Genomic DNA, 14,942 nt, shown 5'->3' on the forward strand with positions numbered 1-14,942 from the left:
TCGGACTGAAGCTGTGTTTCTTTGCAGTTGCAGGTTTCTCCCAGGTGGGGGCGATGTGTGACATCACTTCCTGCTGCACTTCCCCTGCAGAAACCTGAACATCCACAGCTGGTGGTGCAACAAGTGCAGGCTTTAAAGTATCACTGTACTATATCAGTACCATCTTAGTTATTACTACAAAGATCAAACTGTCTCTTTGAGACCAACAATGCCAGGTAGGAATGGTCATACACCACTAAGACTTAAAGGCAATCAATTAAACATTCAGCACAGCTCACATGCATACTATTTATATACATTATGTTAATAATATGTCAAATGCATTGGACTGCCTTTTTGATATCTGCAAAGCAATACATCAAAATTAAATCCAGGAAATGTTTTCGTTATACATGAAGAGGCAGAGACAGAGTATAGTAACAGATCCAGGGGACACATTGGACTCCTCACACTTTTCACGTTTTATGTAACCTGTTATTCAGTATTTGTCAGAATCTGGATCTCTTGTAATCAGGTTGGTTTACTCAATGTCACTTTGTTCAACTGCTCATAGTTCTAGTTTTTGTCACTTTGTTCATATCGGAATTTTAAATTGACAACTAAATGTTAGCTCTAAAGGCAGTTTAAGATCTAATCAAACACTGCCAGCCATTTAAAAATAATAGCGTAAAAAGTGTAAGTTTAAATTGTGTTGTATTTGTAGTTGTGTTATTATGTAAATGTGCCAGATACTTTTTGAAACAGCTTTCTAAAAAGTAAGATCCTAATTAGTCCCTTGAGTGGACATTTAATTAATTGAAACATTGATTAATCTAATCTATTTTTTTATTTTAATGTAATCAACAAGCTGGATCCATAGTTTATTTGTCTAGTGATTTTCTGACCTTAAATCAGCCATCTGCTGTCCTGCCTTTGCCTCTTTGGCCCTCAGTCAGACCGGTGGACACGAGGAATTAAAAAGACCAATTAGAGATTCCTGGTACAGAGGATCTGAGGTCAGTAAGTCAGTGTTAATGTAGGCTATCATATAGTTATATTCAATAAAGTCAGAAATCCACATTAATAGAATAAATATGAAGATGGCACTGATGTCTAAGACTCAGCAATAAAAGAGGAGTGGTCTTCCAAGAGAAACACAAGCTAAAAGAGGGGAGGAGAGCAAAGTGGGAGGTAGAGACAATGAAGGAGGGATAAAAGGAGTTGAGCTCTCCACTCTTGTAAAGCTCTATTAATCTGATCAGACTCTGCAGAGGGGAGACACAGCTGCAGGCTCAAGGACTCTGAGGTAAGAACGCTTTCACAATGTTCATTTAACTCTTCTTTTATTCAAATATTGAAAAAGTAAAGAGGCCAGTTAAGAGCCAAAGTGTGGCTCTGCTTTAACCTTTTACCATTCAGATGCAAAGAAACATTGACCTTTTTTTTTAGAAAACGATTTGGACATATTGTTAAAACATAAAAAATAATAAATAGTTGATCATTAAAATATAACATGTAACAACAAATTGATTTATTGATGTCAGTTACTAAAAGCATTTTAGTTTATTTATTTATTCATTTTTAGTCAAAAAAACGTAGAGCCAGTCAAGACGTCCTCAATGACATGGTTGTACGTTGTACGAACCTTTGTCCGAAATGTGTTCACTAAATTGGGAAAACATATTCCTCGAAAACAAGGTCAGTGGGACAATGGATCCTTGCAAGGAAATTAATTTGGGTTTATTCAACTCTAATATCGGTGTAAACTATAGGAATATGTGTTATATATATATATTCTATGTTCCCAAGTGTTTCTTTTGAGGGAAATTAATGGATTAAAATTAATTACAATATAATATATTTAGTTTAATGGATGTTTTAGAAACATCGGCTGCAGAGTTCACAATAACACGTAAATCAGAAAATCATTCACTGTCTTAAAAATTGGAGCTGACCATGAGAGTGAATAAGAGGGTGGGAGGAAGGGATAAAAGTCTTACGAAGTTTCATTAGAAAAATGAAAAAGCCAGTTTTATCCAACATTTTTTGGTTAAAAATGCTAATTTAGACCCAAAAAAAATGGTTCTGATAATCAATATTCCGTCTGACATTATTTTAGCAGTTTATTCTACATGTAACTTCTTGATTTATATAAATAAATGTACATTTAACAGAGTATTTAACACATTAGCCATGCAAAATATAAAACATTTTACAATGATATAACAATGGTGAAAATATAATTTATATATGGATTGTAAGCTAAGGACGCATCTTGCAGGTTTAAGTAAAACATGTTTGACCTCATCTAACACCAGAAAGCCTGGCAAGTAAACAAAGCAGCAGCACTCTGCATTTAAACTGTGGGATTTACACTGAAGAAGCCTTTTCTAAACTTTGATCTATTTTGTGTCTCAACACATTTTGTGCGAGCCACTTGCCCGAGAAAATGATATTGACATTGATCTTGTAATGCACTGGGATGTTTATAGTTTTAACGCCAGATCCATTCTCTGTCAAGAAATCATCTGTTTACCAGTAGAGACTTCCATATTTTCTTTCTCAGAGTCCGATGTTTTTTATTCACAGATCTAACTTCTGTTGTCAGTTTGCAATTTGGGATTAATCTCACTACTTAAATCCACCTTGAGCATATGGTGCACGACCACAGGGTTCACCATGGATTATCTCACCAATGCACACACACACACCCGTACACAGACACGCACGCACTAAAGCATGCGAGCCCACTTATCTCTGGCTAAGGTAGCACAACAACTGTTGGCAATTAGGTTAATTAAGTGACCTCTGGGCATAAGGTCACGGCTAAACTGTGGTGATTGGGTGTGAAACGTTTCTGTACATCGACCATCTGTCTGTCCTCTAAGCCCCGTAAATCACAGCAGGGTCTGCAGAGACAGAAAAACACCTTTTAGTTCAGGGGTTGTTACTCCTTTTTACTGATAAGACACGTTAGTAAAAATTCCTTCTCAATTAAAAATAAATAAGGAATTGTTTTTCCTGTTTTGCAGCTCAATAATTGTTTTGCATTTAACTTACTTGGTATAATGAAGGCAGTGGTGATCATTTTTACACAACAGACTATGTCTGTATGTAGTTCACCCTGTTTTATTATTGATATAGTGCAGTGAATCATGTATGAACTATCAACACACACACACACACACACACACACACACACACACACACACACACACACACACACACACACACACACACACATTGTGTAGGCTGGTCACTGCGAGCAACAGGTGGTCTGGGAGGTTTAGCTGCCACATCACGTGTGTGCCATTTCGAAATGCCGACCCTGTATAATGAAGGACATGCTACATCGCTCAGAGGGTCAGTGAGCCTTTGTGATATAGAGACAGGAAAAATAATACTCCATGTTAGGGTTTGGGGATCGTTTGGGATCCAGACTTTAAACAATAAACTGTTCGTTTTTTTACTCTTAAACATTAAAGTTCAAGTCTATACAAAAGATTGAATGTGTCCCTGCAGGCTTAATTAGGGCTTCAAGAAACTAAGTACATCACATTCATTTAAACTAAAAGAGGACAACAAATGTCTCGTCGTCTGGTTAATTTAGGACGTCACACTTGTGATTTGGACTAATCCTCCGTGCCATGTGAGTTGACTGGTCAGACAGACGCAGCTGAGGAGGTCATCCTCCATCCTGCTGAGCACTGGTCAGCCTGCTCTCAAAGTGTCATTACGGTCATTGAGGCTTATTCACTGCATTTCTGAACAAGCAGAATTGGTAAATAAAGGCCAGAGGGTAGAAATGAATGTGAGAGAGAACATTATATGTAAATGATACCTCTCACATTTTTTATTTCACTCAATAGAGTATGTTTTTAATTTCACTATGATGCTAACTAAATCAGCAAAAACATGTGAAGCTAATGACTGTAGACTTGTAGATACAAATATATAGCACTGGAACAAACATATGGTAAACGCCACAAACAGCAAACACGTTTAATCAGAGCTGAATCAACACTACTGTGACAGAGTCTTAACAAAAAGCTTCCCTAATGTAAAGGTGATTTTATTATTGTGTCCTCCCCTTGTGTTACTAAAGACCTTCTTTTAAAATCTGTCTTTCTGTGTTTTACAGGTTTACTGCATTCCTCAGAGCCGGAGGGAGAGAAACAAGCCAAGATCCAGGATTAAATCATTATATCACGCGACAAAGAATATAAAAGACAAAGCTGTGATTTCCATTTGTTTGTCAGATGAGTGGATGCTTTGTTATCGGGCTTCCTGATGTCTCCTTTCCAACTACCATGAAGTCAAGACAACCTTGACCTCCACGTACGTCGCACATTGTGAAGTGAAGCCAAGCTCCTTAGTCTTCCTGGCTGAACTTTGGATGGAGATAATGAGGAAGTCCCGGTCCCGACACCTGTTGCTTGTTCCCATTTTGATATATTTCATTTCCCTTATCCTCTGCCCTGCGTCTGCAAGCTCAGGGCCTGACTTCGGAGCCCACCCGCGCTTCATCTGCACCCCTATTCCCGTGGACGCAGACCCTGCATGCTTCCCCATGGGGGGTCCTGGTGTAGGGCCAGGACATCAAAGTGTACCCCCTGCTGGCTGGTGGGGGGCGAGCGATGAGGCGAAAGCCACCATCCTGCACCTCAGGGAGAGCCTCCTGCAGCAGAAAGAGACCATCCTGGACCAGAGGGAGACCATCAGAGAGCTGACGGCCAAGCTCAGCCTGTGTGAGGGTCTCGGACGGGGCCTCACGCCTCACGACGAGCACCACGGCTCAGACCCCCGTCACACAGGGGCGAACAGTCATCACACGTACACTGACAACGGGCACTATAGCAACCAGCAAGGTCCCCATGAAAACCTTATACCAGACTCACCGCACTACCCATCCATGGGGGGGCAGCGATCTGATGGGGGGCACAGCGACCACCAGGGGAAGGATAAACATGTGAGACCGGGGGACATAACATCGTCCCCAGAGCAGATGGAGAGGATGCTGCAGGCGCTGAAGGACAGGCTGGACAATCTGCAGGTGAGCAGCGAGAGGAGGAAACTTCTTCAGATTTGTACTCTGAAATAACACACGTAGAAAGACAGCTAGAAATAAGACAAAAGGAGAGGAATATATATAGAAAGTAAAACAGAAAGAAAGAAATAGAGAAGGAAAGACAGATGAAAGTGCATTCAAGAAATATTGTGTTAAAGTATGTACACTACAGTTGATAAAAGGATGTAGGGGGAGGTTTATGATGTGTAGTGATAACTTGTTCTTTTGCTTGTTTGGACATATCAAAGGTAACATCAACGGATTGCATTTACGAATAATCAAGTCCCAGTAGTATGTGCACTTACTTCTTTAGAGAAAGGAAATATGTAATACTTGATTGCGTAAAGAGCAAGAGGGTCACTGTGATGTCCGTCAGTTGGCACCTCGGAGCAGCAACAGGCTCAGGTATGTTCGTCACTGATGTGAGAGACTCTTGCTAAAGGTTACATGGATTAGCTGGGCACATTTAAGTTCAGGTTGTCTCTTTATCTACTCACCTGGTAGATGTATCATCCTTTAGCACTCTTCCATGGATGGTGACCACAGACAGATGCCAGGAGCTGTGGAGTGTGTACAGGGGGGGTTGGCACGAGTCTTACATCAGTAGTGCTTATCTTGATCTCCCCTGACAGGTTGTTAATCAGGGCATGTGCCACGAAAAAGCCCAGATTACCTGAGAGGAAGAAAAGTAAATTCAAGATGCAAGGCTTTTATTGTCATTTGTGCATAGCTACAGTATAGTTATGACAATGACAATCTTAGGTCACAGGCTCCTCCAACAGTGCAACAACAATAAAACAGATAATAGTGCAAGTAAATAAAATATATATATAATAGAATAGAAATAGTGCAAAATAGTCTATATACAAGTAATTGGAATATTGATATACAGGAGGAGACAATGAATACCTGACTACTGCAGCTGACATTAAAGGGTTCAGGGAAAGAAAAGCAAAACACACAAAATGACTCTCTTAGACTTTAAGGTAACAGGCCAACTCATTATTGTGTAAGCAGGAAGTAAAGGATTTACGTGACAGGAAGTGTGTTGTTATCACGTCTTCACCTGTGTGTTCTTCACCTCCAGAAGAGGAACACGTCTGTGGCCTACTCCAGCTCTCTGAAGGAGCTTCTCCAGAGGAAGATCAACGCTCTGGAGCAGCAGCTGCGCCGTCACACCTCCGCCCTCAGCAGCCATGACCACCATGATGACGACAGCACCCACAGAGACGACAAAGACCATCACCATTCAGACGACCATCACCATTCAGACGAACACCACGACGAACACCACGATGACCGCCACGACGACCGCCACGACGACCGCCACGACGACCGCCACGACGACCACCACGACGACCACCACAACGATGACCACAAGAACGACCACAGGGCCAGCAGTCGCCATACAGACCATCACGATGTGGACAGTGACCATGACGACTACGATGAAGGGCACCATGATGACGATGATGACGATGATGATGAAGACCACCATAGTAATGAAGCAGACAGTCACAGTTATCATACACACACAGGGCCACAGACTGGTTTCCACTCAAATAAACTGGAAACAATGCTCAGCAAGCTGCACCTCCCAGGTACACACACTGAATAACATGCAGTCATTTATGACAGACATGTTTTTATTAATAAAGCAGCATTTGGTAAAAGTTGTGTAAGTGACGTGTTCGGCAGCTGAGTATGTTCGGAAAAAAAATAAGATGAAAAATATATGATGTCATTTGGTTAGGGGTGGCTCAATTAACACCTTTAACGTCTAATACTGTGACCTTGAGCAGGTCTACTACCTACTTCAACATTAAACAATCAGATAAAAAAAAATAGTCCTCTCTGAAAAAACTAAGGAATTATAACTCCGTGAGGGGAATAGATTTTTAAAGTACCTTCTTTACCTCGGTAACAGCCAGTGGCAACAAAAATGATGATGAAAAAGCTCCAGAACAGCTACTAAATGGACGTTTGAGACCTTAGATTGTTTTGTCCCCTGTTGTTTTATGGCATACTCAAACATTTTAAGCCAACATGAGTTTGATTAACTTAAACTGCTTACAGTTTAAACATCTAACCACAATACATTTGAATCAAATCAAATCAAGTTTTATTTATATAGCACATTTTTAAACGATTTTTGGTCGAGCCAAAGTGCTGTACATATAATAAAAAATACCCTACAGGAAAGACACTTTACAGCAAATACAACAGCACAGATTGTTCAGAATATCAGTATGAGAAAACGACACCCTCTATCCTTAGACCCTCACTTCGTACAAGGAAACACTTCCGGAGAAAAAACCCACAGTTTAAAGGGGAAAATGGGAGAAACCTCAGGGAGAGCAACAGAGGAGGGATCCCTCTCTCAGGACGGACAGACGTGCAATAGATGCCGTGTGTAAATCGAAGAGATAATACATTTTACAGCGTAGGTAGGAATAACAACTGGGCAAACTCTACAGTGGAAGTGCTCAGGAGACATGATCAAAAGCTCCAGTTACTTAATGATTGTTGTCATTGAATGATGTTATTTGTCTTCAACAACAGGTCACAGCAGGGACAACTCTTTTAATCTCGAAGGTTTCCAAATCAGCTTCCCCATGAGAACCAACTACATGTACGGGCAGGTGAAGACGACGCTGATGCAGGAGATCTTCGCCATGACGTTGTGTCTCTGGATCAAGGCGGGCGCCGGGCAGACCCTGGGGACGCCCTTCTCTTACTCAGCACCAGGACAGGCTAATGAAATAGTGCTCATTGAGTGGGGGGACAACCCCATGGAGCTGCTGATTGATGACAAGGTGAGAGAGAAAACATCTACACAGTTTTTACAGATATTTCTGTATTTCTTTTTCTGTTCTCTCATCAAAGTCGTTCGAAATGGACCGGATTCAGTCAGAAAATTGTGTTTTGTAAATGCTCCAGGATTCGTCTGATTATAGTTGGTTGTTGGGTTGGTCAGTGTAACTCAAATCAGATCAAATTACAGTTAATAATGGTTGAACCTTATCGTGACTTCTGATGGAAGTAGATGGTAGTTGACTTGTGGAGCTAAAAGGGGAGGGCTTATTTTATATATTTTCTTTCTGAACGTATTGTTATTTCTACTGGATGTATTTGTATAAGTGTCTCACCACCTTCACTCTCTCAACCACAGGCCTTGACGCTCCCCCTGTCATTGGGTGATGGGGAGTGGCATCACATTTGTGTGACTTGGTCCACAAGGGATGGGCAGTGGGAGGCCTACCAGGACGGAGAACAGAGGGGGTCCGGGACAAACCTTTCCCCCTGGCACCCGATCAAAGCTGGAGGAGTCTTCATCCTGGGACAGGAACAGGTAAAGCTTCATCCTCTGTCGATACACAATGCAAGAAGGGAGGCATTGAATGCATGGGAGAACATCTAGTGTGTTCCATTTTCAAGTGGAAATACAAGTGTGCTTTAATTTATAAAACCATATGCACTGGTTTTAAAATAATGACACAATCTGCATTCAGATATAACCTAAAAGCCTCTCTGTACGTACGAGCAACATTTTTGGCCTGATTTACGGCACAAAGCTGCGGTTAACAAAATGCAGTGTTGTCCACTCCTTTCCAATAAAAGCAGCTAGCACGAGCCAGCGACGTTGAGTAAAGTGACCATCATACTACAATATATATCTTATATATCTGATCTAAGAAATGGGCCTGATGATTACTTCTGTTTTGGTCTGGCACAACAGAAGTAATATTTTAATACCAATTTTGGAAAGCAATGATTCGTGTTAACTTTGACTGTTCTTTCTCTCTTCTTCAGGATATTCTGGGAGGCCGTTTTGATGCCACTCAGTCTTTTGTGGGAGAGATGTCAGACCTACATTTGTGGTCACATGTCCTGCCTCCCAGTGACATCTACAGCCTGGCCTCATGTGGCAGCGACCTCAAAGGAGACGTCATCGCTTGGTCCGAGACAGAGGTGGAGCTTCATGGAGGCGTCGCTAAATACCCTTTTGACCCTGTCACTGAAAGGCCATAACACCAGTGAAGTACTTGAAGAGATATCCTGAAATGTACAATATTTATCATTCATCAAAAGGTGCAAGAATAAGAAATCTCCCACTGACTTTCAGTTATTTTGAGGATGATTAATAGTGGCACCAACTGAATGCCTTCCTTTAAACTTAATCAGTGACTTTTTATTTAAAAATAACAATAAATCTAATCTGTGTTTACAGAGACTTTGTAGTGATCCTGGGCCTTAGGTTTTTGCCTCCTCTTTAATCATGAGCGACTAGCTAGTGTTTTATTTTAAACAAACAGGTGCTGTATGTGACATATTGTCATATCCTGAAAAAGTCTTAATACTGTAGGGTCTATGATCAAATCAGATGACCTTATGGGTTTTGGTGACAGTTTGAAATGTTTGTTTAGATTGTACGTATGGGCATAGATATGTCTCAAAATTATTTGTGTGAACATAAAAATAATTTGTGTGTAAATATGTGATTTGTAAATGTAAAACAACATCCACAAATGCATTTAAAAGATTTGCAAACTCACAAATACATTTGCAAGTGTAAAACGGATCTGCAAATACGCTAAATATGTTCACAAATTAAAAAAAAGATCTGTGAATTTCTCTTTAACATTTACACCTTTCGATCAGGCATTTGTGAATCCATTTTGTATTTGTGGACCAAAAATGCGCTTGCGGATCTCAAATCTCTGTTCGCGGATCGTCTTTTTACACACACGGAATTTTGAGACATATTTTCCGCCGGTCTCGGCTAAAATCTACTCGTGTCACTCGGTTATTTTCGGAAACCACGTGATGGCCGGCTGACGGCGACATTTCCGCATGATTTCAAAGTAAGCATGATGGTTTGTTTAATGCTCTGTTTTTGTATTATAATGAACAGTGGAACGTTAGATGCATTCTTCATCACCATCATCATCATCATCATGTTATAGTGATACAGTTAGTTTGTGTTATTGGTTCAATATAGCATATATCGAGCACTTTCGTTGATGTTGAAGTGCAGGCTATAGCCTACGCCACTTTCGGGTCCCGAGGGAGCAGCTGGCAGCGAAGCAGCCCAGATAAAACTCTTTCTTCATTGTTTGTTGTGTATTCAGTCAAGCGGGTCAAAGTTACAAAGCACTTCACATCTTATTAATCGGCCTAATTTTACCTTACCAGTGCAGTAATAAAGTAATCTGTAGAAAAGCACCGTATTTAGGTCAGGGTTATGGTGATGAAGAATACATCCAACGTTCCGCTGTTCATTATAATCATAGACTCATAGAAATGTGTTATAAAATCAACTTGTAATCTGGATGTTCCTTTTTTTAAAGGTCTCCACAAATATACAGCTACTGTACCAAAGAAATATAATTAATTTAAGTTAGAGATTTTAATAAAACAAAATCAATGTGATGTAGTTGTTTGGGATGGGGGAGAAAAACGGAATAGCCTGTCAGACTGATTGTGTCTTACAGTCTTGGACCGGCTAGCATTTTTGTTTTAAATGCACCCGTTTGTTCACTGAACAAATCACTAACGTTTATTTATTGTTCTCCCAAAAATGTGTATTAATAATTTTTAAATTGTGTACGTTGTGTGATCAAATCATTGCACTGCGGCTTTTCTTGAATGGTCTTGCCTTGAATGTATATTTGTTAATGTACTGTAAATAGAACATTTAGGCCGTTAGATTTTGATGTTACGTTGTGGATGTGTTTTTTTTAAATGTTATGACAGTGTCAATAAAAGTCTGAAAAACAGCTCCTCATATTTGTGAACATACATCTCAATCTTGACACAAAACTGGTAAACATATTCAACTTAAATAGCATCCAGACCATTGACTGATAAAGCCAGTACCTAATACTCTATGATTTAACTAACCCAATAAACTACTTAACTCCCAAGGCTCCACTCAGACACAGTAAGGGCACATTTACCAGATTGATGGAAGTGGAAGTGCGCGCGTAGGTATCACGGAGCACCGGCTTTTTGGTGAGAAATGGAGTCATAGAATCCAAGTTTAAGCTGAACCAAGACATTAAATCAAATTCTCAAATAAACAATTGGTGTAAGTAGCGGGCAAGTTTATAATTATCGTCTCAAATGTTGGCGATATCGTGTGTTTAGGTCGCCCTCCAAGAGACGTGACGACTGTTCGGCCAGGCGATCACATTTCGCGCGAATAACGGTAAGCGAAAGTTCGCTTCGTTGTACTTCGACCACACAGCAGTGCCGTTGGATAAATAGAGAGACAGCAAGCGCATTTCGTGGCATCTGCAGGCAGTGGCAAATACTTCCGGCATATGCCACAGATGCCACAACTTGCCGAGGCATCTGCTGCTGCTCAACGGGAGTTGCCACAAGATGCCAGAGTAAGAGAAGGTTTACTGTAGCTGGGTCATTCTACAGAAAAGGTGGAATCTGGGTGATACAAATCTGCTGAAATATATTCCTTCTAAACACATCTAAAAACCTGTTGAATAATAACTAACTCTTAACTTGATGAATCCACAACAAGTAGGCTAGAGCTTAAAGTATTTTTATTATTATTATACAATGCTTATTTACATAGGAATGTCACTGGTGTTACGTGTTACCAGGAAGAAGATAACACCAGTGACAATTTGGAGAAAACACTACAATTTTAACAAAATGGCTGCAATGTGTCAGACCAATATGGTCCATATGTGTAATTCGTGGCACAATTCAAACGGGATCAAAAGATAATCTTTCTCTCTCCATTGACTTCAATACAAACTTTTTTCCGAAATTAGGTCCCATGAGTCCCACCGGAAGGGGAGAGACTTCGCCTCTCTATAAGGTCCCATGGTGCGGAAGTAGGTGGGCGTGACTTCGCCACTATTCACTCTGTCCTAAACGGGTTGTTAGACAGCTATATGCCATACATGTTTGCATACATTCACAGTAAATATTTTGTTCAGTATGATAGCTACATTCATTTCTCACTTATTCTGACAATGTACTTAACCCCAAATAAAAGAACCCAATACAAAGAGTTGTTAAATAATAGTGAAGTCACGTTGTAATAACAATAACTCATCTCTCTCGAGTTTTCTTTTTGAGCTTTGCCAAAAGCCACTCAAGTGTCCTTCTTGGGTTGCCGTCCGGAGTTGTCCAATATGGCGGACCATCTCGCACATGCGCACTGCATATCGGGTAGTGACAGTCTTTTTTTTTTTATAAGGCAAGGCAAGGCAAGGCAAGTTTATTTATATAGCACTTTTCAACACAAGGCAATTCAAAGTGCTTTACAAAAAATGAAAGACATTAAGAAAATGGCATTTAAAATCAGTCATTAAAAAGAAAAGCTAATAAAAGAAACATTAAAAGAAAAAATACATGGATAAAAGTTACAGTGATAAAAGTTACAGTGCAGTCTAAGATATGAATAGTTCAATTAAAAGCAGCGACAAAAAGAAAAGTCTTCAGCCTGGATTTAAAAGTAGTCAGAGTTGCAGCGGACCTGCAGGTTTCTGGGAGTTTGTTCCAGATATTTGGATCATAATAACTGAACGCTGCTTTACCATGTTTAGTTCTGACTCTGGGGACAGAAAGCTGACCAGTCCCTGAAGACCTGAGAGATCTGGATGGTTCATAATTTAGCAGGAGGTCAGAAATGTATTTTGGGCCTAAACCATTGAGTGCTTTATAAAGCAGCAGCAGTATTTTGAAATCTATTCTTTGACACACAGGAAGCCAGTGTAAAGACTTCAGAACAGGAGTGATGTGATCCACTTTCTTAGTGTTAGTGAGGACTCGAGCAGCGGCGTTCTGAATCAGCTGCAGCTTTCTAATAGATTTTTTAGTGAGACCTGTAAAGACACCATTGCAGTAGTCCAGTCTACTGAAGATAAAAGCATGGACAAGTTTTTCCAAATCCTGCTGTGACATTAGTTTTTTAATCCTAGATATATTCTTTAGGTGATAGTAGGCTGATTTAGTAATTGTTTTAATGTGACTGTTGAAACTCAGGTCAGAGTCCATGACTACACCTAGATTTCTGGCTTTATCTGTTGTTTTGAACATTGCAGACTGAAGCTCAGCGCTAACTTTTATACGTTCTGCCTTGGCTCCAAAAACCATTACCTCAGTTTTATCTTTGTTTAATTGGAGAAAGTTCTGACACATCCAGTCATTGATTTGTTCAATGCACTTACTCAGTGTTTGAATTGAAGCATAGTCTCCTGGTGAAATTGTTACGTAAATGTGTGTGTCATCCGCATAGCTATGGTAACTTATTTTGTTGTTTTTCATTATCTGAGCCAGTGGTAGCATGTAGATGTTAAAAAGAAGAGGCCCCAAGATGGAGCCTTGAGGAACCCCACATGTCATATTTGTCAACTCAGATGTGTATTTACCTATAGAAACAAAGTTGTTTCTGTCCTTTAAATAGGATTCAAAACCAATTTAGAACTGTTTCCGAAAGTCCCACCCAGTTTTCCAGTCGGTCTAGTAATATGCTGTGGTCAACAGTGTCAAACGCAGCACTGAGATCTAATAAATGTTCCAACGATTCATCAGATAAATTACAAAAGGAACATGGTTCCACTTCAAATTTAAATCTTGAATTTAAAAAAGTAGAAACCGGGTAGATTTTATGAACAATTTTAAAATGAGTTTCTTTTGCTTTAGGAGAAATAGGCCATTTTATAAAATAAGATAGAGCTTTTTCCATTACAGATAAAGTGTCTAAATCGGTCCCTTGTGGAAATAAGCCTCTGTTCAAATTGTGAGATTTCAAAGAAGCATTAATAGATTTATTATTCTTAAGAGTATCGCCAATAAATTCCAAACTAGGTAAAACTGATACAACATTTGAGTACAGTAAAGTATTATGAATCATTTCAATAAGTGGTACAGGAATTGCTTTACAGATTTTGTTATAATCTTTAGCAGTACACGTTATATTGTATTTCGTTGAAAAAGCCAAAACATCTAGCAGTTTACCATTGCAATCTAGTAAATCACTAACACACAAAATACCCCTCTCATGCCAATCACTCCTAAACAAGGATTTTCCGTTATAGTAGTGACAGAGTCCACCACCGTTACAGCGGAACATCAGTGATTATGTGTTACAATGGCGTCCGCGTTAGCAACCAGAACATGACACCAGTAATGAAACAGATGAGAATGCTGCGTGGGGTCTGGGTGCCGTGTTGGCGGGACGTTGCGGGGCTCGCTGCTGGAGCGGACAGTGTGAGCTGGCTTGCTGCTGGTGTTGTTTCCTGGTTGCTGCGTGGGGTCTGCGGGACATGGCGAGGCCCGGCCCGAGCACACACACCCGTGGCGCAGCCTGGCTGTGGGTCTGTGTGTGTCCTCGGACCGGGCCTCGCCGTGTCCCGCTATCTCAGGCTGAGAAAAATGTATGTGTGTGTGTGTGTGTGAGTGAGTGGGTGTGAGTGTGTGTATTTGGATCGTAGTTACGTCACTTGGTTCCCGGAAGAGAACAATGGAAAAAGATAAATCTCCAACGAGGCATTCTGTGTCATCATAGAGAGGTCTCTTCTGTGTTAGAGTTTTACTCGCTACAGGGTGTACTTTGAGGGTTTGTGACTTTGCAGACCGTTTACATGCATACAAAGCTACATAACACACAAGGGGACGGGCAATAACCGGAAAGGATGTCATGGGACCTTTAACACCGACATGTGGATTTTTAGGATGATTTTTTTTTTAAAAACTATGTTTAACATCTTGGTCTTAGGTTTTCACATCCTAACATTTGAAGAATAGGTCTGGTCTGCTCTACAAGATCATGCAGGGTTCATAAATAAAGTTGACCTAGCAGATTAAATATAAAGACCAACCCCTCGCCCCCATTTCAAAAAAATAAAACAGCAATACATCA

At 40.3% G+C, this 14,942-nt stretch overlaps 1 protein-coding gene across 3 annotated transcripts; it reads left to right on the forward strand.

Moving 5' to 3' along the window:
- The first annotated feature begins 93 nt into the window (after window positions 1–93).
- Window positions 94–9,582, forward strand: LOC117533454 (neuronal pentraxin-1). Of its 3 annotated transcripts, none has more exons than XM_034197210.1 (6): window positions 94–215; window positions 4,121–5,032; window positions 6,135–6,648; window positions 7,610–7,863; window positions 8,220–8,399; window positions 8,861–9,582. In XM_034197210.1, the coding sequence occupies exons 2-6, from the start codon at window positions 4,376–4,378 to the stop codon at window positions 9,077–9,079; spliced, it is 1,824 nt and encodes a 607-aa protein (XP_034053101.1). In that variant the 5' UTR covers window positions 94–215; window positions 4,121–4,375; the 3' UTR covers window positions 9,080–9,582. The 3 variants fall into 3 exon arrangements, with proteins under 3 accessions (XP_034053101.1, XP_034053100.1, XP_034053102.1); XM_034197209.1 differs by lacking the exon at window positions 94–215 and adding an exon at window positions 1,186–1,285; XM_034197211.1 differs by lacking the exon at window positions 94–215 and adding an exon at window positions 1,186–1,285 and having other exon boundaries at window positions 6,135–6,546.
- The last annotated feature ends 5,360 nt before the right edge of the window (window positions 9,583–14,942 follow it).

This window comes from Gymnodraco acuticeps, unplaced genomic scaffold (genome assembly GCF_902827175.1).
Source record: "Gymnodraco acuticeps unplaced genomic scaffold, fGymAcu1.1, whole genome shotgun sequence".
Taxonomy (NCBI): domain Eukaryota; kingdom Metazoa; phylum Chordata; class Actinopteri; order Perciformes; family Bathydraconidae; genus Gymnodraco; species Gymnodraco acuticeps.

What these genes read in the sequence shown, in the direction of transcription:
- LOC117533454 (XM_034197210.1), top strand. Translation starts at nt 4,376, where the DNA reads ATGGAGATAATGAGGAAGTCCCGGTCCCGACACCTGTTGCTTGTTCCC. An exon ending in AGCTGCTGATTGATGACAAG is followed by an intron (nt 7,864 to 8,219) that starts GTGAGAGAGAAA and finishes TCTCAACCACAG; the next exon opens with GCCTTGACGCTCCCCCTGTC. An exon ending in TCATCCTGGGACAGGAACAG is followed by an intron (nt 8,400 to 8,860) that starts GTAAAGCTTCAT and finishes TCTCTTCTTCAG; the next exon opens with GATATTCTGGGAGGCCGTTT.